The sequence below is a fragment of the Dendrobates tinctorius genome, unplaced genomic scaffold (assembly GCF_039654945.1).
Source record: "Dendrobates tinctorius isolate UK_male_01 unplaced genomic scaffold, ASM3965494v1 ptg000245l, whole genome shotgun sequence".
Taxonomy (NCBI): domain Eukaryota; kingdom Metazoa; phylum Chordata; class Amphibia; order Anura; family Dendrobatidae; genus Dendrobates; species Dendrobates tinctorius.
Genome location: NW_027361912.1, coordinates 5,792,831 through 5,820,817, shown reverse-complemented (window position 1 = coordinate 5,820,817; position 27,987 = coordinate 5,792,831). Strand labels below are relative to the sequence as shown.

At 40.6% G+C, this 27,987-nt stretch overlaps 1 protein-coding gene across 2 annotated transcripts in view; it reads right to left on the bottom strand.

Annotated features, from left to right (window-relative positions):
* EBF2 (EBF transcription factor 2) overlaps positions 1-25,846 on the bottom strand; it is a 149,147-nt gene extending 123,301 nt beyond the window's left edge. For both annotated transcript variants that reach the window (XM_073557143.1, XM_073557144.1), the window contains exons 1-2: positions 25,578-25,846; positions 17,714-17,870 (exon numbers count right to left, since the gene is read on the bottom strand). In XM_073557143.1, the coding sequence (XP_073413244.1) occupies positions 17,714-17,870; positions 25,578-25,717 (297 nt within the window). In that variant the 5' untranslated portion in view covers positions 25,718-25,846. The remainder of the gene's footprint in view (positions 1-17,713; positions 17,871-25,577) is intronic.
* Positions 25,847-27,987: the final 2,141 nt, after the last annotated feature.

Sequence of the window (27,987 nt, the reverse complement as noted above, 5' to 3'; positions counted from 1 at the left end):
CTCTCTCTAGACTCATAGATAACCCTACTCTCTACACTCACTGGCCACTTTATTAGGTACACCTGTCCAACTGTGTGTTAAGACTTAATTTCTAATCAGCCAATCACATGGCGGCAACTCAGTGCATTTAGGCATGTAGACATGGTCAAGACAATCTCCTGCAGTTCAAACCGAGCATCAGTATGGGGAAGAAAGGTGATTTGAGTGCCTTTGAACGTGGCATGATTGTTGGTGCCAGAAGGGCTGGTCTGAGAATTTCAGAAACTGCTGATCTACTGGGATTTTCACGCACAACCATCTCTAGGGTTTACAGAGAATGGTCCGAAAAAGAAAAAAAATCCAGTGAGCGGCAGTTCTGTGGCCGGAAATGCCTTGTTGATGCCAGAGGTCAGAGGAGAATGGGCAGACTGGTTCGAGCTGATAGAAAGGCAACAGTGACTCAAATTGCCACCCGTTACAACCAAGGTAGGCAGAAGAGCATCTCTGAACGCACAGTGCGTCGAACTTTGAGGCAGATGGGCTACAGCAGCAGAAGACCACACTGGGTACCACTCCTCTCAGCTAAGAACAGGAAACTGAGGCTACAATTTGCACAAGCTCATCGAAATTGGACAGAAGATTGGAAAAACGTTGCCTGGTCTGATGAGTCTCGATTTCTGCTGCGACATTCGGATGGTAGGGTCAGAATTTGGCGTAAACAACATGAAAGCATGGATCCATCCTGCCTTGTATCAACGGTTCAGGCTGGTGGTGGTGGTGTCATGGTGTGGGGAATTTTTTCTTGGCACTCTTTGGGCCCCTTGGTACCAATTGAGCATCGTTGCAACGCCACAGCCTACCTGAGTATTGTTGCTGACCATGTCCATCCCTTTATGACCACAATGTACCCAACATCTGATGGCTACTTTCAGCAGGATAATGCGCCATGTCATAAAGCTCGAATCATCTCAGATTGGTTTCTTGAACATGACAATGAGTTCACTGTACTCAAATGGCCTTCTCAGTCACCAGATCTCAATCCAATAGAGCATCTTTGGGATGTGGTGGAACGGGAGATTCGCATCAGGGATGTGCAGCCGACAAATCTGCGCCAACTGTGTGATGCCATCATGTCAATATGGTCCAAAATCTCTGAGGAATGCTTCCAGCACCTTGTTGAATCTCTGCCACGAAGAATTGAGGCAGTTCTGAAGGCAAAAGGGGGTCCAACCCCTTACTAGCATGGTGTACCTAATAAAGTGGCCAGTGAGTGTATATACCACATACAGCTATCTATAGACCCACAGATAACCCTACTCTCTACATACCACATACAGGTCTCTATAGACAATAGATAACCCTACTCTCCATATACAGCTCTCTACAGACCATAGATAACCCTACTCTCCATATACCACATACAGCTCTCTACAGACCATACATAACCCTACTCTCCATATACCACATACAGCTCTCTACAGACCATACATAACCCTACTCTCCATATACCACATACAGCTCTCTATAGACAATAGATAACCCTACTCTCCATATACCACATACAGCTCTCTACAGAACATAGATAACCCTACTCTCTATATACCACATACAGCTCTCTACAGACCATACATAACCCTACTCTCTATATACCACATACAGCTCTCTATAGACAATAGATAACCCTACTCTCCATATACCACATACAGCTCTCTACAGAACATAGATAACCCTACTCTCTATATACCACGTGCAGCTCTCTATAGACCATAGATAACCCTACTCTACATATACCACATACAGCTCTCTATGGACCCACAGATGACCCTACTCTCCATATACCACTTACAGCTAACTATAGAACCACAGATAACCCTACTCTCCATATACCACATACAGCTCTCTATAGACAATAGATAACCCTACTCTCCATATACAGCTCTCCATAGACAATACATAACCCTACTCTCCATATACCACATACAGCTCTCTACAGAACATAGATAACCCTACTCTCTATATACCACATACAGCTCTCTATAGACCATAGATAACCCTACTCTCCATATACCACATACAGCTCTCTATAGACCCACAGATGACCCTACTCTCCATATACCACTTACAGCTCTCTATAGAACCACAGATAACCCTACTCTCTATATACCACATACAGCTCTCTATAGACAATAGATAACCCTACTCTCCATATACCACATACAGCTCTCCATAGACAATAGATAACCCTGCTCTCCATATACCACATACAGCTCTCTACAGACCATAGATAACCCTACTCTCTATATACCACATACAGCTCTCTATAGGCCATAGAAAACCCTGCTCTCTATATACCACATACAGCTCTCTAAAGACCATAGATAACCCTGCTCTCTATAAACCACATACAGCTCTCTATAGACAATAGATAACCCTACTCTCTATATACCACATACAGCTCTCTATAGGCCACAGAAAACCCTGCTCTCTATATACCACATACAACTCTCTATAGACTCATAGATTACCCTACTCTCTATATACTACATACAGCTCTCTAAAGACCATAGATAACCCTGCTCTCTATAAACCACATACAGCTCTCTATAGACAATAGATAACCCTACTCTCTATATACCACATACAGCTCTCTATAGACCCATAGATAATCCTACTCTCCATATACCACATACAGCGCTCTATAGACCCACAGATAACCCTACTCTCCATATACCACATACAGCTCTCTATAGACCCACAGATAAACCTACTCTCTATATACCACATAAAGCTCTCTACAGATCCACAGATAACCCTACTCGCTATATAACACATACAGCTCTCTATAGACTCATAGATAACCCTACTCTCTATATACCACAAACAGCTCTCTCTAGACTCATAGATAACCCTACTCTTCATATACCACATACAGCTCTCTATAGACCATAGATAACCCTCCTCTCTATATACCACATACAGCTCTCTATAGGCTCATAGATAACCCTACTCTCTATATACCACATACAGCTCTCTCTTGACTCATAGATAACCCTACTCTTCATATACCACATACAGCTCTCTATAGACTATAGATAACCCTACTCTCTATATACCACATACAGCTCTCTATTGACCATAGATAACCCTACTCTCTATGTACCACATACAGCTCTCTATAGACTCATAGATAACCCTACTCTCCATATACAGCTCTCTATAGACCCACAGATAACCCTACTCTCTATATACCACTTACAGCTCTCTACAGAAGATAGATAACTCTACTCTCTATATACCACATACAGCTCTCTATAGACTCATAGATAACCCTACTCTCTATATACCACATACAGCTCTTTTTAGACCATAAATAACCCTTCTCTCTATATAGCACATACAGGTCTCTATAGACAATAGATAACCCTACTCTCCATATACCACATACAGCTCTCTACAGACCATAGATAACCCTACTCTCTATATACAATATACAGCTCTCTATAGACCATAGATAACCCCGCTCTCTATATACCACATACAGCTCTCTATAGACCATAGATAACCCTACTCTCTATACACCACATACAGCTCTCTATAGACAATAGATAATCCAACTCTCTGTATACCACATACAGCTCTCTATAGGCTCATAGATAACCCTACTCTCCATATACCATATACAGCTCTCTACAGACCACAGATAACCCTACTCTCTATATACCACATACAGCTCTCTACAGACCATAGATAACCCTACTCTCTATATACCACATACAGCTCTCTATAGACTCATAGATAACCCTTCTCTCTATATACCTCATACAGCTCTCTATAGACCATAGATAACCCTACTCTCCATATACCACATACAGCTCTCTATAGACCCACAGATGACCCTACTCTCCATATACCACTTACAGCTCTCTATAGAACCACAGATAACCCTACTCTCTATATACCACATACAGCTCTCTATAGACAATAGATAACCCGACTCTCCATATACCACATACAGCTCTCTATAGACAATAGATAACCCTACTCTCCATATACCACATACAGCTCTCTACAGACCATACATAACCCTACTCTCTATATACCACATACAGCTCTCTATAGACCATAGATAACCCTGCTCTCTATATACCACATACAGCTCTCTATAGACAATAGATAACCCTACTCTCCATATACCACATACAGCTCTCTACAGACCATATATAACCCTACTCTCTATATACCACATACAGCTCTCTATAGACCATAGATAACCCTACTCTCCATATACCACATACAGCTCTCTATAGACCCACAGATGACCCTACTCTCCATATACCACTTACAGCTCTCTATAGAACCACAGATAACCCTACTCTCTATATACCACATACAGCTCTCTATAGACAATAGATAACCCTACTCTCCATATACCACATACAGCTCTCCATAGACAATAGATAACCCTGCTCTCCATATACCACATACAGCTCTCTACAGACCATAGATAACCCTACTCTCTATATACCACATACAGCTCTCTATAGGCCATAGAAAACCCTGCTCTCTATATACCACATACAACTCTCTATAGACTCATAGATTACCCTACTCTCTATATACCACATACAGCTCTCTAAAGACGATAGATAACCCTGCTCTCTATAAACCACATACAGCTCTCTATAGACAATAGATAACCCTACTCTCTATATACCACATACAGCTCTCTATAGACCATAGATAACCCTGCTCTCTATATACCACACACAGCTCTCTATAGACCCATAGATAACCCTACTCTCTATATACCATATACAGCTCTTTACAGACCATAGATAACCCTACTCTCTATATACCACATACAGCTCTCTATAGACCCATAGATAATCCTACTCTCCTTATACCACATACAGCGCTCTATAGACCCACAGATAACCCTACTCTCCATATACCACATACAGCTCTCTATAGACTCATAGAAAACCCTACTCTTCATATACCACATACAGCTCTCTATAGACCATAGATAACCCTACTCTCTATATACCACATACAGCTCTCTATAGACCATAGATAACCCTACTCTCTATATACCACATACAGCTCTCTATAGACTCATAGATAACCCGACTCTCCATATACAGCTCTCTATAGACCCACAGATAACCCTACTCTCTATATACCACTTACAGCTCTCTACAGACCATAGATAACTCTACTCTCTATATACCACATACAGCTCTGTATAGACTCATAGATAACCCTACTCTCTATATACCACATACAGCTCTCTACAGACCATAGATAACCCTACTCTCTATATACCACATACAGCTCTCTATAGACTCATAGATAACCCTTCTCTCTCTATACCTCATACAGCTCTCTATAGACCATAGATAACCCTACTCTCCATATTCCACATACAGCTCTCTATAGACCCACAGATGACCCTACTCTCCATATACCACTTACAGCTCTCTATAGACCATAGATAACCCTGCTCTCTATATACCACACACAGCTCTCTATAGACCCATAGATAACCCTACTCTCTATATACCACATACAGCTCTCTATAGACCCATAGATAATCCTACTCTCCTTATACCACATACAGCTCTCTACAGACCATAGATAACCCTACTCTCTATATACCACATACAGCTCTCTATAGACTCATAGATAACCCTTCTCTCTATATACCTCATACAGCTCTCTATAGACCATAGATAACCCTACTCTCCATATACCACATACAGCTCTCTATAGACCCACAGATGACCCTACTCTCTATATACCACATACAGTTCTCTATAGGCCATAGATAACCCTACTCTCTATATACCACATACAGCTCTCTATAGACCATAGATAACCCTACTCTCTATATACCACATACAGCTCTCTCTTGACTCATAGATAACCCTACTCTTCATATACCACATACAGCTCTCTATAGACTCATAGATAACCCGACTCTCCATATACAGCTCTCTATAGACCCACAGATAACCCTACTCTCTATATACCACTTACAGCTCTCTACAGACCATAGATAACTCTACTCTCTATACACAACATACAGCTCTGTATAGACTCATAGATAACCCTACTCTCTATATACCACATACAGCTCTCTACAGACCATAGATAACCCTACTCTATATACCACATACAGCTCTCTATAGACTCATAGATAACCCTTCTCTCTATATACCTCATACAGCTCTCTATAGACCATAGATAACCCTACTCTCCATATACCACATACAGCTCTCTATAGACCCACAGATGACCCTACTCTCCATATACCACTTACAGCTCTCTATAGAACCACAGATAACCCTACTCTCTATATACCACATACAGCTCTCTATAGATCCACAGATGACCCTACTCTCCATATACCACTTACAGCTCTCTATAGAACCACAGATAACCCTACTCTCCATATACCACATACAGCTCTCTATAGACAATAGATAACCCTACTCTCCATATACCACATACAGCTCTCTACAGACCATAGATAACCCTACTCTCTATATACCACATACAGCTCTCTATAGACTCATAGATTACCCTACTCTCTATATACCACATACAGCTCTTTCTAGACTCATAGATAACCCTACTCTTCATATACCACATACAGCTCTCTATAGACCATAGATAACCCTACTCTCTATATACCACATACAGCTCTCTATAGGCTCATAGATAACCCTACTCTCTATATACCACATACTGCTCTTTCTAGACTCATAGATAACCCTACTCTTCATATACCACATACAGCTCTCTATAGACTATAGATAACCCTACTCTCTATATACCACATACAGCTCTCTATAGACCATAGATAACCCTACTCTCTATATACCACATACTGCTCTCTATAGACTCATAGATAACCCTACTCTCCATATACAGCTCTCTATAGACCCACAGATAACCCTACTCTCTTTATATACCACTTACAGCTCTATACAGACCATAGATAACCCTACTCTCTATATACCACATACAGCTCTCTATAGACTCATAGATAACCCTACTCTCTATATACCACTTACAGCTCTATACAGACCATAAATAACCCTTCTCTCTATATACCACATACAGCTCTCTATAGACAATAGATAACCCTACTCTCCATATACCACATACAGCTCTCTACAGACCATAGATAACCCTACTCTCTATATACCATATACAGCTCCTAGAGACCATAGATAACCCCGCTCTCTATATACCACATACAGCTCTCTATAGACCATAGATAACCCTACCCTCTATACACCACATACAGCTCTCTATAGACAATAGATAATCCAACTCTCTGTATACCACATATAGCTCTCTATAGGCTTATAGATAACCCTACTCTCCATATACCATATACAGCTCTCTACAGACCACAGATAACCCTACTCTCTATATACCACATACAGCTCTCTACAGACCATAGATAACCCTACTCTCTATATACCACATACAGCTCTTTATAGACTCATAGATAACCCTTCTCTCTATATACCACATACAGCTCTCTATAGACCATAGATAACCTTACTCTCCATATACCACATACAGCTCTCTATAGACCCATAGATAACCCTACTCTCCATATACCACATACAGCTCTCTATAATCCCACAGATAACCCTACTCTCCTTATACCACATACAGCTCTCTATAGACCCACAGGTAAGCCTACTCTCTATATACCACATACAGCTCTCTATAGACCCACAGATAACCCTACTCACTATATATCACATACAGCTCTCTATAGATTATAGATAACCCTACTCTATATATACCACATACAGCTCTCTATAGGCTCATAGATAACCCTACTCTCTATATACTACATACAGCTCTCTCTAGACTCATAGATAACCCTACTCTCCATATACAGCTCTCTATAGACCCACAGATAACCCTACTCTCTATATACCACTTACAGCTCTCTACAGACCATAGATAACTCTACTCTCTATATACCACATACAGCTCTGTATAGACTCATAGATAACCCTATTCTCTATATACCACATACAGCTCTCTACAGACCATAGATAACCCTACTCTCTATATACCACATACAGCTCTCCATAGACTCATAGATAACCCTTCTCTCTATATACCTCATACAGCTCTCTATAGACCATAGATAACACTACTCTCCATATACCACATAGAGCACTCTATAGACAATAGATAACCCTACTCTCCATATACCACATACAGCTCTCTATAGAACCACAGATAACCCTACTCTCTATATACCACATACAGCTCTCCATAGACAATAGATAACCCTACTCTCCATATACCACATACAGCTCTCTACAGACCATAGATAACCCTACTCTCTATATACCACATACAGCTCTCTATAGACTCATAGATTACCCTACTCTCTATATACCACATACAGCTCTCTAAAGACCATAGATACCCCTGCTCTCTATAAACCACATACAGCTCTCTATAGACAATAGATAACCCTACTCTCCATATACCACATACAGCTCTCTACAGACCATAGATAACCCTACGCTCTGTATACCACATACAGCTCTCTTTAGACCATAGATAACCCTGCTCTCTATATACCACACACAGCTCTCTATAGACCCATAGATAACCCTACTCTCTATATACCACATACAGCTCTCTACAGACCATAGATAACCCTACTCTCTATATACCACATACAGCTCTCTATAGACCCATAGATAATCCTACTCTCCATATACTACATACAGCGCTCTATAGACCCACAGATAACCCTACTCTCCATATACCACATACAGCTCTCTATAGACCCACAGATAACCCTACTCTCTATATACCGCATACAGCTCTCTATAGGCTCATAGATAACCCTACTCTCTATATACCACATACAGCTCTTTCTAGACTCATAGATAACCCTACTCTTCATATACCACATACAGCTCTCTATAGACCATAGATAACCCTACTCTCTATATACCACATACAGCTCTCTATAGGCTCATAGATAACCCTACTCTCTATATACCACATACAGCTCTCTATAGACTATAGATAACCCTACTCTCTATATACCACATACAGCTCTCTATAGACCATAGATAACCCTACTCTCTATATACCACATACAGCTCTCTATAGACTCATAGATAACCCTACTCTCCATATACAGCTCTCTATAGACCCACAGTTAACCCTACTCTCTATATACCACTTACAGCTCTATACAGACCATAGATAACCCTACTCTCTATATACCACATACAGCTCTCTATAGACTCTTAGATAACCCTACTCTCTATATACCACATACAGCTCTCTTTAGACCATAAATAACCCTTCTCTCTATATACCACATACAGCTCTCTATAGACAATAGATAACCCTACCCTCTATACACCACATACAGCTCTCTATAGACAATAGATAATCCAACTCTCTGTATACCACATACAGCTCTCTATAGGCTCATAGATAACCCTACTCTCCATATACCATATACAGCTCTCTACAGACCACAGATAACCCTACTCTCTATATACCACATACAGCTCTCTACAGACCATAGATAACCCTACTCTCTATATACCACATACAGCTCTTTATAGACTCATAGATAACCCTTCTCTCTATATACCACATACAGCTCTCTATAGACCATAGATAACCTTACTCTCCATATACCACATACAGCTCTCTATAGACCCATAGATAACCCTACTCTCCATATATCACGTACAGCTCTCTATAATCCCACAGATAACCCTACTCTCCTTATACCACATACAGCTCTCTATAGACCCACAGGTAACCCTACTCTCTATATACCACATACAGCTCTCTGTAGACCCACAGATAACCCTACTCACTATATACCACATACAGCTCTCTATAGACCCATAGATAACCCTACTCTCTATATACTACATACAGCTCTCTCTAGACTCATAGATAACCCTACTCTTCGTATACCTCATACACCTTTCTATAGACCATAGATAACCCTACTCTCTATATACCACATACAGTTCTCTATAGGCCATAGATAACCCTACTCTCTATACACCACATACAGCTCTCTATAGACAATAGATAATCCAACTCTCTGTGTACCACATACAGCTCTCTATATGCTCATAGATAACCCTACTCTCCATACACCATATACAGCTCTCTACAGACCACAGATAACCCTACTCTCTATATACCACATACAGCTCTCTACAGACCATAGATAACCCTACTCTCTATATACCACATACAGCTCTCTATAGGCTCATAGATAACCCTACTCTTCATATACCACATACAGCTCTCTATAGACCATAGATAACACTACTCTCTATATATCATATACAGCTCTCTATAGGCTCATAGATAACCCTATTCTCTATATACCACATGCAGCTCTCTATAGACTCATAGATAACCCTACTCTCCATATACAGCTCTCTATAGACCCACAGATAACCCTACTCTCCATATACAGCTCTGTATAGACCCACAGATAACCCTACTCGCTATATTCCACATACAGCTCTCTATAGACTATAGATAACCCTACTCTCTATATACCACATACAGCTCTTTATAGGCTCATAGATAACCCTACTCTTTATATACCATATACAGCTCTCTCTAGACTCACAGATAACCCTACTCTTCATATACCACATACAGCTCTCTATAGACCATAGATAACCCTACTCTCTATATACCACATACAGCTCTCTATAGGCTCATATATAACCCTATTCTCTATATACCACACACAGCTCTCTATAGACTCATAGATAACCCTACTCTCCATATACTATATACAGCTCTCTATAGACCCACAGATAACCCTACTCTCCATATACAGCTCTCTATAGACCCACAGATAACCCTACTCTCTATAGACCACATACAGCTCTCTACAGACCATAGATAACCCTACTCTCTATGTACCACATACAGCTCTCTACAGACCATAGATAACCCTGCTCTCTATATACCACATACAGCTCTTTATAGACCATAGATAACCATACTCTCTATATACTGCATACAGTTCTCCATAGAACCACAGATAACCCTACTCTCCATATACCACATACAGCTCTGTATAGACCCACAGATAACCCTACTCTCCATATACAGCTCTCTATAGACCCACAGATAACCCTACTCTCTATATACCACATACAGCTCTCTATAGACCATAGATAACCCTGCTCTCTATATACCACATACAGCTCTTTATAGACCATAGATAACCATACTCTCTATATACTGCATACAGCTCTCCATAGAACCACAGATAACCCTAATCTCCATATACCACATACAGCTCTCTATAGACCATAGATAACCCTACTCTCTATATACCACATACAGCTCTCTATAGGCTCATAGATAACCCTATTCTCTATATACCACACACAGCTCTCTATAGACTCATAGATAACCCTACTCTCCATATACTATATACAGCTCTCTATAGACCCACAGATAACCCTACTCTCCATATACAGCTCTCTATAGACCCACAGATAACCCTACTCTCTATAGACCACATACAGCTCTCTACAGACCATAGATAACCCTACTCTCTATGTACCACATACAGCTCTCTATAGACCATAGATAACCCTGCTCTCTATATACCACATACAGCTCTTTATAGACCATAGATAACCATACTCTCTATATACTGCATACAGTTCTCCATAGAACCACAGATAACCCTACTCTCCATATACCACATACAGCTCTGTATAGACCCACAGATAACCCTACTCGCTATATACCACATACAGCTCCCTATAGACTATAGATAACCCTACTCTCTATATACCACATACTGCTCTTTATAGGCTCATAGATAACCCTACTCTCTATATACCATATACAGCTCTCTCTAGACTCATAGATAACCCTACTCTTCATATACCACATACAGCTCTCTATAGACCATAGATAACCCTACTCTCTATATACCACATACAGCTCTTTATAGGCTCATAGATAACCCTACTCTCTATATACCATATACAGCTCTCTCTAGACTCATAGATAACCCTACTCTTCATATACCACATACAGCTCTCTATAGGCTCATAGATAACCCTATTCTCTATATACCACACACAGCTCTCTATAGACTCATAGATAACCCTACTCTCCATATACTATATACAGCTCTCTATAGACCCACAGATAACCCTACTCTCTATATACCACAGACAGCTCTCTACAGACCATAGATATCTATTATGAATGTGTCACCGAGGAGGAAAAAACCTAAACATGCTAAGCCCAGAAAAACCAGAGAGGTTGGTGACTGTGCAGATTGCAGATCCCTGATCCAAACCACACAACTAGCAGCAGCCGTGGAGCGTACCTATGATGCCTCGTCCCGGCCAGAGGACTAAATAAGCCTAAAGCAAGAAAAGGGGAAAACTAACTGCCCCAGAGCAGACCCCAAAGGAATAGACAGCCCCCACACATGTATTGACGGTGAAACAAGATGAAAACACAAACACAGGCAGGAAAATAGGCTGAGCAAACGATGGGGCCCAAACTAGCTAGAAAGGAGAGGAAAGGAAAGACACTGTCTGCAATCTGCCCAAAACCCTACAAAATAAAGTCCAACACTTCTGATAACAAAATTAACCCTGAAGTCATTAGACTTCTCCCACTATATCAGCACTCTGAAATATTCTGAGACAGAGCAAAAAGAGGCCAATGTAATAAGGGACAAAAAGCAAATTGGCAAATACAGATAAATAAGAGTGGAAATTCAGCACAGCCCCAGCCGGGACTGGCTGACCACACAAAACACTGAATAGAACAACAAAATCAAGTGTGAACATTAGCAGAGAAACTTAGCTTGAGCTGACTGGAACAGAGCTGAGAACCAAGACCTGACAAGCAGAAGGAATCACCAGCACCAGAGTAGGGCGTCTGCTGTCTTAAATCCAATCTGAGATTCCTGAGGTCCAATCTTCATCCTCATTATCAGGTGGCAGATCTCTACTGATTAAAGCAGCCTCACTACCTCCTGTTACCACCAGAGGGAGCCTGGAAGGAGAACTCACAACTGGTAGACCAGAAAATGAACACACAACAGTACCCCCCTTGAGGAGGGGTCACCGAACCCTCATCCACGCCACCAAGCCGATCAGGATGGGCCCGATAAAAAGCATGAACCAATCTATTGGCATGAATATCAGAGGCAGAGACCCAAGAATTATCCTCCTGGCCATAACCCTTCCATTTGACCAAATACTGGAGTCTCCGTCTAACAAAATGAGAATCCAGTATTTTCTCTAACTCTTAATCCACATTGCCTTCAACCAACACAGGGTCAGGAGGTGCTGCTATAGGAACCACTGGCTCAACCTCACCTTCAACAGAGATTTGTGAAATACGTTATGGATTTTGAGCGTAACTGGAAGAGCCAATCGAAAAGAAAGAGGATTAAGAATCTCCAAAATCTTATAAGGTCCAATAAATCTGGGCTTAAATTTTGGAGATGCAACCTTCATAGGAATATTCTTAGACAACAACCAAACCATATCACCCACTTTAAACCGGGGACCAATGGTCCTATGCCGTTTGGAAAATCGCTGGGCCTTTTCCTGAGAGAGTGACAACTTATCCACCACTTGGTCCCATATCTGCTGCATTCTCTCAACCACAGTGTCCACACCTGGGCAGGACGAAGATTCCACTTGCCCTGAAGAGAATCGAGGATGAAACCCAAAATTACAGAAAAAGGGTGACATCAAAGTGGCGGAACTAGCTCTATTGTTCAGCGCGAATTCGGCCAAGGGCAAAAATGAGACCCAATCATCCTGATCAGCAGATATAAAACATCTTAAATAAAACTCCAAGGTCTGGTTTGTTCTCTCAGTCTGTCCATTGGTCTGGGGATGAAACGCGGAGGAGAAGGATAACTGAATTCCCAAGGAAAAAGAAAAAAGGTCCAGCTTTGCAAATTCAAGTCCAATTTATTGTTAAAAACAAGTCCAAAACAGAGCAAAAAATGGTGTGCTCACATGAGTAACAAGTAGTAGATTACACGTTTCGAACAATAGCTTGTTCTTTCTCAAAAGAGTGTTTTGAGAAAGAACAAGCTATTGTTCGAAACGCGTAATCTACTACTTGTTACTCATGTGAGCACACCATTTTTTGCTCTGTTTTGGACTTGTTTTTAACAATAAATTGGACTTGAATTTGCAAAGCTGGACCTTTTTTCTTTTTCCTTGGTTACTGCGTGAAGACTGCACGTGGTCCGGGCTATCCACTACACATGCCTTCAGGTGAGCTGGCTTTTTTTTTTCTCTTTTTAACTGAATTCCCAGACTGGAACAAAAGGCTTTCCAGAATCCGGAAACAAAACTGAACTCCTCTGTCGGACACAATGTTCTCAGGAATCCCATGTAACCGAACCACCTGTTGTAAAAACATGGGCACCAACTCAGCGGAAGATGGCAACTTTGGGAGTGGTACAAGATGGACCATCTTCGAAAATCTATCACAAATCACCGTGATAACAGTCATTCTCTGAGAGACAGGAAGATCAGAAATAAAATCCAATGAGATATGGGTCTATGGCCTCTTGGGCACCGGCAGGGGCATCAGCAACCCACTAGAACGAGAACAGTGTTTAGACCGAGAACAAGTCCCACAGGACTGTACAAAATTCCTGACATCACGAGATAAGGCAGGCCACCAAAAGGACCGACTCACCAAATCTCTGGTACCAAAAATACCTGGATGACCAGCCAATGCAGAGCAATGAATTTCAGACATCATTCTCTTTCTCCACTGGTCAGGAACATACAATTTTCCCATAGGGCAACGCTCAGGTTTAGCCTCCTGAAATTCCTCCAGGGCGCGTCTCAAATCGGGCGAAATGGCAGAAAGAACTACCCCCTCACCTAGGATGGTAGTAGGCTCGGTCACATTAAGAGAATCGGCAAAGAAACTCCTAGAAAGGGCGTCTGCCTTAACATTCTTAGTGCCCGGAAGAAAAGAGACCACAAAATTAAAACGTGTGAAAAACAAGGCCCACCTAGCCTGTCTAGGATTCAAGCGTTTGGCCGACTCCAGATAAATCAAATTCTTGTGATCGATGAGGACCACAACTTGATGTCTAGCTCCCTCCAACCAATGTCTCCACTCCTCAAATGCCCATTTCATGGCCAATAATTCCTGATTCCCCACGACATAGTTGCGTTCAGATGGGGAGAACTTTCGAGAAAAGAAGGCACAGGGATTCATCTTAGAAGTCACAGGGTCTTTTTGGGACAAAACAGCTCCTGCACCAATCTCAGAAGCATCTACCTCCACCTGAAATGGAAGTGAGACATCAGGTTGCCGTAAAACCGGAGCTGAAGTAAATCTCCGCTTAAGCTCCTGAAATGCTGAGACAGCCTCAGGAGACCAATTCAGCACATCAGCGCCCTTCTTGGTCAGATCAATCAGTGGTTTGAAATACCAGAAAAATTACCTATAAATTTATGATAGAAATTAGCAAAACCCTAAAACTTCTGGAGGGCCTTCAAAGAAGTAGGCTGAACCCAATCATAAATGGCCTGTACCTTGGCCGGGTCCATTTCAATAGTCGATGGAGACAAGATAAATCCCAAAAATGAAATCCTCTATACACCAGAGAGGCATTTCGATCCCTTAACAAACAGGGAATTCTCCCTCAAAATCCTGAACACAGTCCGGACATGTTCCACATGAGAATCCCAATCACTAGAAAAGATCAAAATATCATCCAGATAAATGATCAAAAACTTATCCACAAAGTCACGGAAAATATCATTCATAAAGGACTGGAAGACAGAATGGGCATTAGTGAGCCCAAAAGGCATCACCAGGTACTTAAAATGTCCCTCCGGAGTATTAAACGCCATCTTCCATTCATCTCCGTAGATAACCCTACTCTCTATATACCACATACAGCTCTCTATAGAGTAGTGTAGCGCCTTATATGGAGTAGGGTAGCACCTTATATGGAGTAGGGTAGCGCCTTATATGGGGTAAGGTAGCGCCTTATATAGAGTAGGGCAGCCTCTTAAATGGAGTAGGGCAGCCCCTTATATTGAGTAGGGTAGCGCCTTATATGGAGTAGGGTAGCGCCTTATATAGAGTAGGGCAGCCCCTTATATGGAGTAGGGCAGCCCCTTATATTGAGTAGGGTAGTGCCTTATATAGAGTAGGGCAGTCCCTTATATGGAGTAGGGCAGCCCCTTATATTGAGTAGGGTAGCGCCTTATATGGAGTAGGGTAGCGCCTTATATGGAGTAGGGTAGCACCTTATATAGAGTAGGGTAGCGCCTTATATGGAGTAGGGTAGCACCTTATATAGAGTAGGGCAGCCCCTTATATGGAGTAGGGCAGCCACTTATATTGAGTAGGGTAGCACCTTATATGGAGTAGGGTAGCCCCTTATATGGAGTAGGGTAGCACCTTATATAGAGTAGGGTAGCGCCTTATATGGAGTAGGGTAGCGCCTTATATAGAATAGGGTAGCGCCTTTTATGGAGTTAGGTAGCGCCTTATATGGAGTAGGTAGCGCCTTATATGGAGTAGGGTAGCGCCTTATATGGAGTAGGGTAGCGCCTTATATGGAGTAGGGTAGTACCTTATATAGAGTAGGGTAGCGCCTTATATGGAGTAGGGTAGCCCCTTATATGGAGTAGGGTAGTGCCTAGAGTAGAGTAGGGTAGCACCTTATATGGAGTAGGGTAGCCCCTTATATGGAGTAGGGTAGCGCCTTATATGGAGTAGGGTAGCCCCTTATATAGAATAGGGTAGCGCCTTACATGGAGTAGGGTAGCGCCTTATATGGAGTAGGGTAGCGCCTTATATGGAGTAGGGTAGTGCCTAGAGTAGGGTAGCCCCTTATATGGAGTAGGGTAGCGCTTTATATGGAGTAGGGTAGCGCCTTATATGGAGTAGGGTAGTGCCTAGAGTAGGGTAGCCCCTTATATGGAGTAGGGTAGCGCTTTATATGGAGTAGGGTAGCGCCTTATATGGAGTAGGGTAGCCCCTTATATGGAGTAGGGTAGCGCCTTATATGGAGTAGGGTAGCGCCTTATATGGAGTAGGGTAGCGCTTTATATGGAGTAGGGTAGCGCCTTATATAGAGTAGGGTAGCGCCTTATATGGAGTAGGGTAGCCCCTTATATGGAGTAGGGTAGCGCTTTATATGGAGTAGGGTAGCGCCTTATATAGAGTAGGGTAGCGCCTTATATGGAGTAGGGTAGCGCCTTATATGGAGTAGGGTAGCCCCTTATATGGAGTAGGGTAGCGCTTTATATGGAGTAGGGTAGCGCCTTATATAGAGTAGGGTAGCGCCTTATATGGAGTAGGGTAGCGCCTTATATGGAGTAGGGTAGCCCCTTATATATTGAGTAGGGTAGCCCCTTATATGGAGTAGGGTAGCCCCTTATATGGAGTAGGGTAGCGCCTTATATAGAGTAGGGTAGCGCCTTATATGGAGTAGGGTAGCGCCTTATATGGAGTAGGGTAGCGCCTTATATGGAGTAGGGTAGCACTTTATATACTGTAGGGTAGCACTTTATGATATAGCATATTGATATGTAATGTTTATGTTAGGATCAGTCTGGCGGGGCGTTATGACTTTTGTGTACATGGAATATAATACATTAATATCACACATTATGCCATATGAACCCACCTTATCATTTTCCACAAAGTCCACGAAGGAGGTGCGCTCGATCTCTATGGGCTGCCCCTGCCGGTCATACAGCGCCAGCACAAAGTGGAAAAAGTTAGATTTCCGTAGGTTGGAAGGCGGTTGCTTCTCAAAATGTGCCCGGGACACGGCGACCCCACTGCAAAGTGCAAGGAGACAACACGTTATGGAGGCAGATCCTACAGAACGGTCACCATATACAGTCCAGTGTGCGGAGAGAAAGACCATTATTACATGTAACTAGATGGTGGCCCGATTCTAACGCATCGGGTATTCTAGAATATGTATGTAATCTGTCACCCCATTTTTGCCCCATAAGCTGCGGCCGCCGCCATCAGGGGCTTATCTACAGCATTCTGTAATGTAACCTGAAAGAGAAGAAAAACACGTTAGATTATACACATCGGGGGGGTGTCGCGGTCCGGCGCCTCCCATCTTCATATGATGCCGTCCTCCTCCTTGCTTCTGCTGCGGCTCCTGCGCAGGCGTACTTTATCTGCTCTATTGAGGGCAGCGCAGAATACTGCAGTGCGCAGGCGCCGGGAAGGGTCAGAGAGGTCCGGCGCCTGCGCACTGCAGTACTTTACTCTGCCCTCAACAGGGAAGATATAGTACGCCTGCGCAGGAGCCGCGGCAGAAGTAAAAAGGAGGACATCATCGTATGAAGATGGGAGGCGCCGGACGGGACGGTGACACCCATCGGACCGGACTGGACCCCGGGGAGATTATAATCGAACTCTTTTTTCTTATCTTTCGGGTTTCATCGGGGAACCGTCAGGAGATCAGCGGCTAGTGCCACAAATCTCCCGACCGTAGGGGCGGCGTACGTAGTTCGAATTCTGCGCCAATTTGCGGCCGGACTGTGCCAGTCGCTGATTGGTCGCGACTAGCTGGGCACAACCAATCAGCAACGCGGGATTTCCGTTACAACAGACAGACAGAATTAAATGATTATATAGTAGATAATCGGATTGTAACGAATAGCTGCAGCGGGAACCCGGATACCTGGAGCGCTCCTGATGATCAGGGGAGAGATAGATAATAGATACATAGATAACAGATTGTGCAGTGTACCGGTAGGGAAAGGGTTAAATGTTCTAAGAATCGCACAGGATACATGTGTTGCATCTTAACATATAGAATGTCTACATAGATAGATAGACAGATAGATAGATAGATAGATAGATAGATACTAGGTAGATAATAGATAGATAGATAACTATCTATTATCTATATATCTATCTGTTATCTATCTATCCATCTATTAACTATCATCTATCTATTATCTATCTGTCTATTATGTATCTATCTCTCTATCTATCTATCTGTCTATCTATTATCTACTGTATCTATTATCTATCTATCTGTCTATCATCTATCTATCTAGCTGTCTATTATCTATTACCTATCTATCTATTATCTATCTATCTATCTATCTATCTATCTATCTGTCTGTCTATCTTTTATCTATCTATCTATTATCTATTAACTATCTATCTATAATCTACCTATCTATTATCTATCTATCTATCTGTCTGTCTATCTATTATCTATTACCTATCTAATATCTATTACCTATCTATCTATTATCTATCTATATATCTATTATCTATCTATCTATTATCTATTACCTATCTATCTATTATCTATCTATCTGTTATCTATCTATCTGTCTGGCTATCTATCTATCTATCTATCTATCTATATGTCTGTCTGTCTATCTATTATCTATCTACCTATCTATCTGTCTATCTATTATCTATCTATCATCTATCTATATGTCTAATCTATCTATCTATCTATCTATCATCTATCTATTACCTATCTATCTATTATCTATCTATCTGTCTGGCTATCTATTATCTATTATCTATCTATCTATTATCTATTACCTATCTATCTATTATCTATCTATTATCTATCTATCTATTATCTATCTATCTCTCTGGCTATCTATCTATCTATCTATCTATCTGTCTATCTATTATCTATATATCTATCTATTATCTATCTGTCTATCTATCTATCATCTATCTATTATCTATCTATCTGTCTGGCTATCTATCTATCATCTATTATCTATCTATCTACCTATCTATCTGTCTATCTATTATCTATCTATCTATTATCTATCTATCTGTCTATTTCTCTATATCTATCCATCCATCTATCTATTATCTCTCTATTGATAGACAGGTCACACAGCTCTGCGCACACTGGGTTGCTGTCCTGGAGCACTATCTGGAGTTCCCAGCCTCCTCTCCAGCACAGAGCGCCCCCTCGGTGCAGTGGTCAGTGATGTTATGGCAGCTCTGGGGTACAGTCTCGCTGACCATATTACTGATGGTTGGTAAATCTATGAGCGACTTCTCTGCCGGCGACAAAGAGGAGAGAGCGGAGCAGCCAGCAGCTGTACCGGGCCCGGACCGGACTGATGGCTGGAGGGAGCCCAGAGCGGGGAGCAGCACTGGGTGGAGGGGAGACACCTGGATTATGGAGAGTATGAAACTATAAAAGGGAACTGCATCAGGTCCGCTGCCTCCATTAGCTACATGTACACAGTCCCTCCAACTCACCGCCATGAAATGTCTAATCATGTAAAGTACGGAACTGGTAATAGAGAGAGATAGATAGATAGATAGATAGATAGATAGGTAGATAGATAGATACATGATAGATAGATGGATAATTGATAGATAGATGATAGATAGATTATAGATAGATAGATAGGTAGATGATAGATAGATAGATAGATAGATGATAGATAATAAATAGATAGATGATTGATAGATAGATAGATAGATAGATAGATGATAGATAGATTATAGATAGATAGATAATAAATAGATAGATAGATAGATAGATAGATAATAAATAGATGATAGATAGATAGATAGATGATTGATAGATAGATAGATGATAGATAGATTATAGATAGATAGATAGATAGATAGATAGATAGATAATAAATAGATAGATGATAGATAGATAATAAATAGATAGATGATAGATAGATAGATAGATGATTGATAGATAGATAGATGATAGATAGATGATAGATAATAAATAGATAGATGATAGATAGATAGATAGATAGATGATAGATAGATTATAGATAGATAGATAATAAATAGATAGATAGATAGATAATAAATAGATGATAGATAGATAGATAGATAGATGATTGATAGATAGATAGATAGATGATAGATAGATTATAGATAGATAGATAGATAGATAGATAGATAGATGATTGATAGATAGATAGATGATAGATAGATTATAGATAGATAGATAGATAGATAGATAATAAATAGATAGATGATAGATAGATAATAAATAGATAGATGATAGATAGATAGATAGATAGATAGATAGATAGATAGATTATAGATAGATAGATAGATAGATGATAGATAGATAGATAGATGATAGATAATAAATAGATAGATGATAGATAGATAGATAGATAGATAGATAGATGATAGATAGATTATAGATAGATAGATAATAAATAGATAGATAGATAGATAGATAGATAATAAAAAGATGATAGATAGATAGATAGATAGATGATTGATAGATAGATAGATAGATGATAGATAGATTATAGATAGATAGATAGATAGATAGATAGATAGATAGATAGATAATAAATAGATAGATGATAGATAGATAATAAATAGATAGATGATATATAGATAGATAGATAATAGATAGATAGATAGATGATTGATAGATGATTGTTAGATGATTGATAGATAGATGATAGATAGATTATAGATAGATAGATAGGTAGATGATAGATAGATAGATAGATAGATAGATAGATGATAGATAATAAATAGATAGATGATAGATAGATAGATAGATAGATAGATGATAGATAGATTATAGATAGATAGATAATAAATAGATAGATAGATAGATAGATAGATAGATAGATAATAAATAGATGATAGATAGATAGATAGATGATTGATAGATAGATAGATGATAGATAGATTATAGATAGATAGATAGATAGATAGATAGATAGATAATAAATAGATAGATGATAGATAGATAATAAATAGATAGATGATAGATAGATAGATAGATGATTGATAGATAGATAGATGATAGATAGATGATAGATAATAAATAGATAGATGATAGATAGATAGATAGATAGATAGATAGATAGATAGATTATAGATAGATTATAGATAGATAGATAATAAATAGATAGATAGATAGATAATAAATAGATGATAGATAGATAGATAGATAGATGATTGATAGATAGATAGATAGATGATAGATAGATTATAGATAGATAGATAGATAGATAGATAGATGATTGATAGATAGATAGATGATAGATAGATTATAGATAGATAGATAGATAGATAGATAATAAATAGATAGATGATAGATAGATAATAAATAGATAGATGATAGATAGATAGATAGATAGATAGATAGATAGATAGATAGATAGATTATAGATAGATAGATAGATAGATGATAGATAGATAGATAGATGATAGATAATAAATAGATAGATGATAGATAGATAGATAGATAGATAGATAGATAGATGATAGATAGATTATAGATAGATAGATAATAAATAGATAGATAGATAGATAGATAGATAATAAAAAGATGATAGATAGATAGATAGATAGATGATTGATAGATAGATAGATAGATGATAGATAGATTATAGATAGATAGATAGATAGATAGATAATAAATAGATAGATGATAGATAGATAATAAATAGATAGATGATATATAGATAGATAGATAATAGATAGATAGATAGATGATTGTTAGATGATTGATAGATAGATGATAGATAGATTATAGATAGATGATAGATAGATAGATAGATAGATAGATAGATAGATAGATAGATATGAGTTAGGCACATAGATGTTATGGATAATTCTTGCTCTCTTCTCCTTCTCCCCTTCTCTCTCTTTCTTGCTCCTCCGGGTTCTCTGTGCGGACCGTCCCCTCCATGTATCGCACTGTATATATATATATATCTCCCACCCTATGTCCTATGCTGTATATAATATGAGTGAGGGCTGTAATAATAGTAATATCCGTATCACACAGACCCGAGCTTCTTCCCGCCGACACTAATGTCGCCCTGATATACCGCTCATCTCTCGCCGCACTCTCCACAGCTTGTAGTCCGATGCTCGGACACTGATAGTGATATAATCTCACATTGTATAATACACTGCACGAGTCCAGAGCATTAGTATCCGGGTATATAATAATAACACCACACTGGCCCGATGTTATAGTATCAGCATCATGTGTATATATATATACTGCTATATGCCCGTGACACTATTACTGAGGGGCAGAAAGTTCCAGATGTGTTCACACGTTGCGGTAGAGGGCCGTCCTGTAATTGTCGGTATAATCCCCTATTATAATCATTTATTACAGGACGGACATGAATAATAAGTTATAATAAATAGTCCAATGGCCGAAACCCGTAATAATTCCCTGTATGAGGGCGCTGCTGGATAGGAAAGAGAAAGTTTTATGGCAAAGACTCCGGCACCAGAACCCGAAACCCCGAGCAGCAGACGGAGCCCAGTGTCCTTATCACCACGGATGGTCATCAATCATAGGGGGAAGATTACAGCTCCTCAATATTCCCGCAAATATCCCTCATATTCCTGCAGTCCTATGTAAAATCACAGAGGAAAACACTAGGATATTCACCAAGAGTTGTGTCCGATCTGCTAAATCTGTCTTTATGTTATGTACATGAGATAGAAAGATAAATAGATAATAGATAAATAGATAGATAATAGATAGACAATAGATAGATAATGGATAGATAGATAATAGATAGATAGATAAATATAATAGATAACAGATAAATAATAGATAGATAATAGATAGATAACAGATAGATAATAGATAGATAGATAAATATAATAGATAACAGATAGATAATAGAAAGATCAATAATATAGATAATAGATGATAAATAGATAGATGATAGATAATAGATAGATGATAGATAATAGATAGATAACAGATAGATAGATAACAGATAGATAATAGATAGATAGATAATATAGATAATATATAGATAATACATGATGATAGATAGATAGATAGATAGATAGCTGGACACTGTATAGACATTAGATGCAGGATGTCTGCCGGCTTCGCTCTCTGATGGATTATTATTCAGCTATGTATCTGCAGAGAAGTGAAGTTCTTACAGAAGTTTCTTGGCGGCTGTAGATGTCGCAGATCTGTAGATGTCGCAGATCTGTAGATGTCGCAGATCTGTAGGTGTCAGCCAGTGTCGGGGGTAGGCTTGTCCCCGGGTGACAGTCGCTGGCCCCGGCCGTGTGTCCTCCGCATCCTCTCGCTGACACAGGCACGCTCCTTCCTCCTCTTTGACCTCTCGCTCTCCAGCTGCCGGGTTGATTCCACAATCTCCATCATTTATGGTCGGTGCGACTTCTTCATCTTCTCTTCACCCCATTGTTGTCGTTCCAGCCGTGATCAATCGATTCCCAGCATAGATTTTACTAATCCTCAGTGACCGAATGGGAGTTGTAGTCCCAGAACTTCCTGTAGGGTCTGATGGCCCTTCTCACCCGACTTTACTGCATGGTCTTGCTGGGACTTGCAGTGTTATCGCATTGCCTTGCTGGGACTTGTAGTGTTATCGCATTGTCTTGCTGGGACTTGTAGTGTTATGACATGGTATTGCTGGGACTTGCAGTGTTATCGCATTGTCTTGCTGGGACTTGTAGTGTTATGACATGGTATTGCTGGGACTTGCAGTGTTATCTCATTGTCTTGCTGGGACTTGTAGTGTTGTGACATTGTCTTGCTGGGACTTGCAGTGTTATCTCATTGCCTTGCTGGGACTTGTAGTGTTATGACATGGTATTGCTGGGACTTGCAGTGTTATCTCATTGTCTTGCTGGGACTTGTAGTGTTGTGACATTGTCTTGCTGGGACTTGCAGTGTTATCTCATTGTCTTGCTGGGACTTGCAGTGTTATCTCATTGTCTTGCTGGGACTTGCAGTGTTATCTCATTGTCTTGCTGGGACTTGCAGTGTTATCTCATTGTCTTGCTGGGACTTGCAGTGTTATCTCATTGTCTTGCTGGGACTTGCAGTGTTATCTCATTGTCTTGCTGGGACTTGCAGTGTTATCTAATTGTCTTGCTGGGACTTGCAGTGTTATCTCATTGTCTTGCTGGGACTTGCAGTGTTATCGCATTGTCTTGCTGGGACTTGCAGTGTTATCTCATTGTCTTGCTGGGACTTGCAGTGTTATCGCATTGTCTTGCTGGGACTTGTAGTGTTGTGACATTGTCTTGCTGGGACTTGCAGTGTTATCTCATTGCCTTGCTGGGACTTGTAGTGTTATGACATGGTATTGCTGGGACTTGCAGTGTTATCTCATTGTCTTGCTGGGACTTGTAGTGTTATGACATGGTATTGCTGGGACTCGCAGTCTTGCTGGGGCTTGCAGAATTACAGCAGTGTCTTGCTGGGTCTTGTAGTCCCCTAACTTCGGAATAACAAGTCTCTATGACTAGTGATGTGTCCTACCATGCACCACATTGTCCGCTGGATCTTGTAGTTCTCCAGCCTGAATCCATATATAATGCCATACTACCCTGTCTCCTGCCGGACCTTGGAGCTTGCCCACCACTGATACCTCCTGATGTCCTACTACAAGCTCCAGACTGTGCCCGCCGCTATCCTGGGACTTGTAGTCCCCCACTCCTACAGAACCAATACAGCATGCAGTCAGTAGGAAAGTTTCTGTGCCCAGTGTGTCTCCATTTCTTACCTTTGAGCCGCCACCTTGGCATCCACAACTCCAACATTCCTCACCCAGGACCTGACAGGATCCATGCCAATGCCAGCTGGAAGGGCTTTGTCTCTCAGGGCAGATCCTCCTCTTCCTAAAGTGTCCTGGACCCCAAACATTGAGAGCTGGCAGCAGGCAAGTTCTGGGGAGGTGCCAGGGTCCCCCACATGCAGCCTCTTGCCAGCCCCCTTGTCACCTGCCCCAGCACCACAGCAGCAGCAGCAGCAGGGTGACCCCGATCCTCTGCCCTGTACACTATGCACTGAGAGCCAGCATCAGCTCAGAGCATGAATGAGCCCCCCAGAGGGGAGGGACCACCCTGCAGCCTCCTTCTCATTGGACAGCTCCTTGGACAGGACCCTACCCACCATTAACCCCTGCAGTGCCGCAGCAGCTGAGTCCTGCCAGAGTTCAAGGCACTGACACAGTGATCAACAGAAGAATATGTCACTAGTGTCTGATCCATCATTCCCAAAGAAGAGGAGGAAAGTGCACAGATTCAAGGAAAGAAGAAACTAAACTAATGAAGAAAAGGACACAGTGCTTGACCTAGGAGCTCACACTCCGGGAAGAAAACGAGTAGATGCAGCCGCAACAACCTTGGAGTCTCCAAAAATTACATTTTTATTAAACAAAGAAAACGGAACAAGGGAAAAAAAAACCTCATAACAAATATTTAAAACAGCAAAATAGTAGGGAAGATATTTCCATTTTAGCACACGATGAAGCTAAAACCTGGAACTGCCCCCCATTTAATATCCTTAACTTTGGCTATTATTGTCTCTTACTATAGCGCCATTTTTTCCATGGCGCTTTACATGTGAGGAGGGGTATACATAATAAATACAAGTACAGTAATCTTAAACAATACAAGTCACAACTGGTACAGGATGAGAGAGGACCCTGCCCGCAAGGGCTCACAATATACAGGTAAGCAACTGAATCCCCACACTAACATAAAACATCCAAAAACAATCACAGAAAATAAGTATAAATACCTAAAAGATGTGTGGCGGGTAAAGATCATATACAGAGGGGGAAGCAAAGGTTGCGACCCCTTTCAATGCTACTGACAAGCTTCCTCTGCTCTACACATAAGAATATACACCGTGATGTAGTAATGCAGATCTAAAACGCAGTGATGTCACAGTACAGTGATAATAAACACAGTGATGTCACATTACAGGGATAATAAACACAGCGATGTCACAGTACAGAGATAATAAACACAGTGATGTCACAGTACAGGGATAATAAACACAGTGATGTCACAGTACAGGGATAATAAACACAGTGATGTCACATTACAGGGATAATAAACACAGCGATGTCACAGTACAGGGATAATAAACACAGCGATGTCACAGTACAGAGATAATAAACACAGTGATGTCACAGTACAGGGATAATAAACACAGCGATGTCACAGTACAGAGATAATAAACACAGTGATGTCACAGTACAGGGATAATAAACACAGTGATGTCACAGTACAGAGATAATAAACACAGTGATGTCACAGTACAGGGATAATAAACACAGCGATGTCACAGTACAGGGATAATAAACACAGTGATGTCACAGTACAGGGATAATAAACACAGTGATGTCACAGTACAGTGATAATAAACACAGTGATGTCACATTACAGGGATAATAAACACAGCGATGTCACAGTACAGAGATAATAAACACAGTGATGTCACAGTACAGGGATAATAAACACAGTGATGTCACAGTACAGGGATAATAAACACAGTGATGTCGCAGTGCAGGGATAATAAACACAGTGATGTCACAGTACAGGGATAATAAATATAGTGATGTCACAGTACAGGGATAATACATACAGTGATGTCACAGTACAGGGATAACAAACACAGTGATGTCACAGTACAGGGATAATAAATATAGTGATGTCACAGTACAGGGATAATACATACAGTGATGTCACAGTACAGGGATAATAAACACAGTGATGTCGCAGTACAGGGATAATAAACACAGTGATGTCACAGTACAGGAATATTAAACACAGTGATGTCACAGTACAGGGATAATAAACACAGTGATGTCACAGTACAGGGATAATAAACAGTGATCTCACAGTATAGGGGCAATAAACACAGTGATGTTACAGTACAGGGATAAGAAACAGTGATGTCACAGTACAGGGATGATAAACACAGTGATGTCACAGTACAGGTATAATAAACACTGGGATGTCACAGTACGGGGATAAGAAACAGTGATGTCACAGTACAGGGATGATAAACACAGTGATGTCACAGTACATGGATGATAAACACAGTGATGTCACAGTACAGGGATAATACACACAGTGATGTCACAGTACATGGATGATAAACACAGTGATGTCACAGTACAG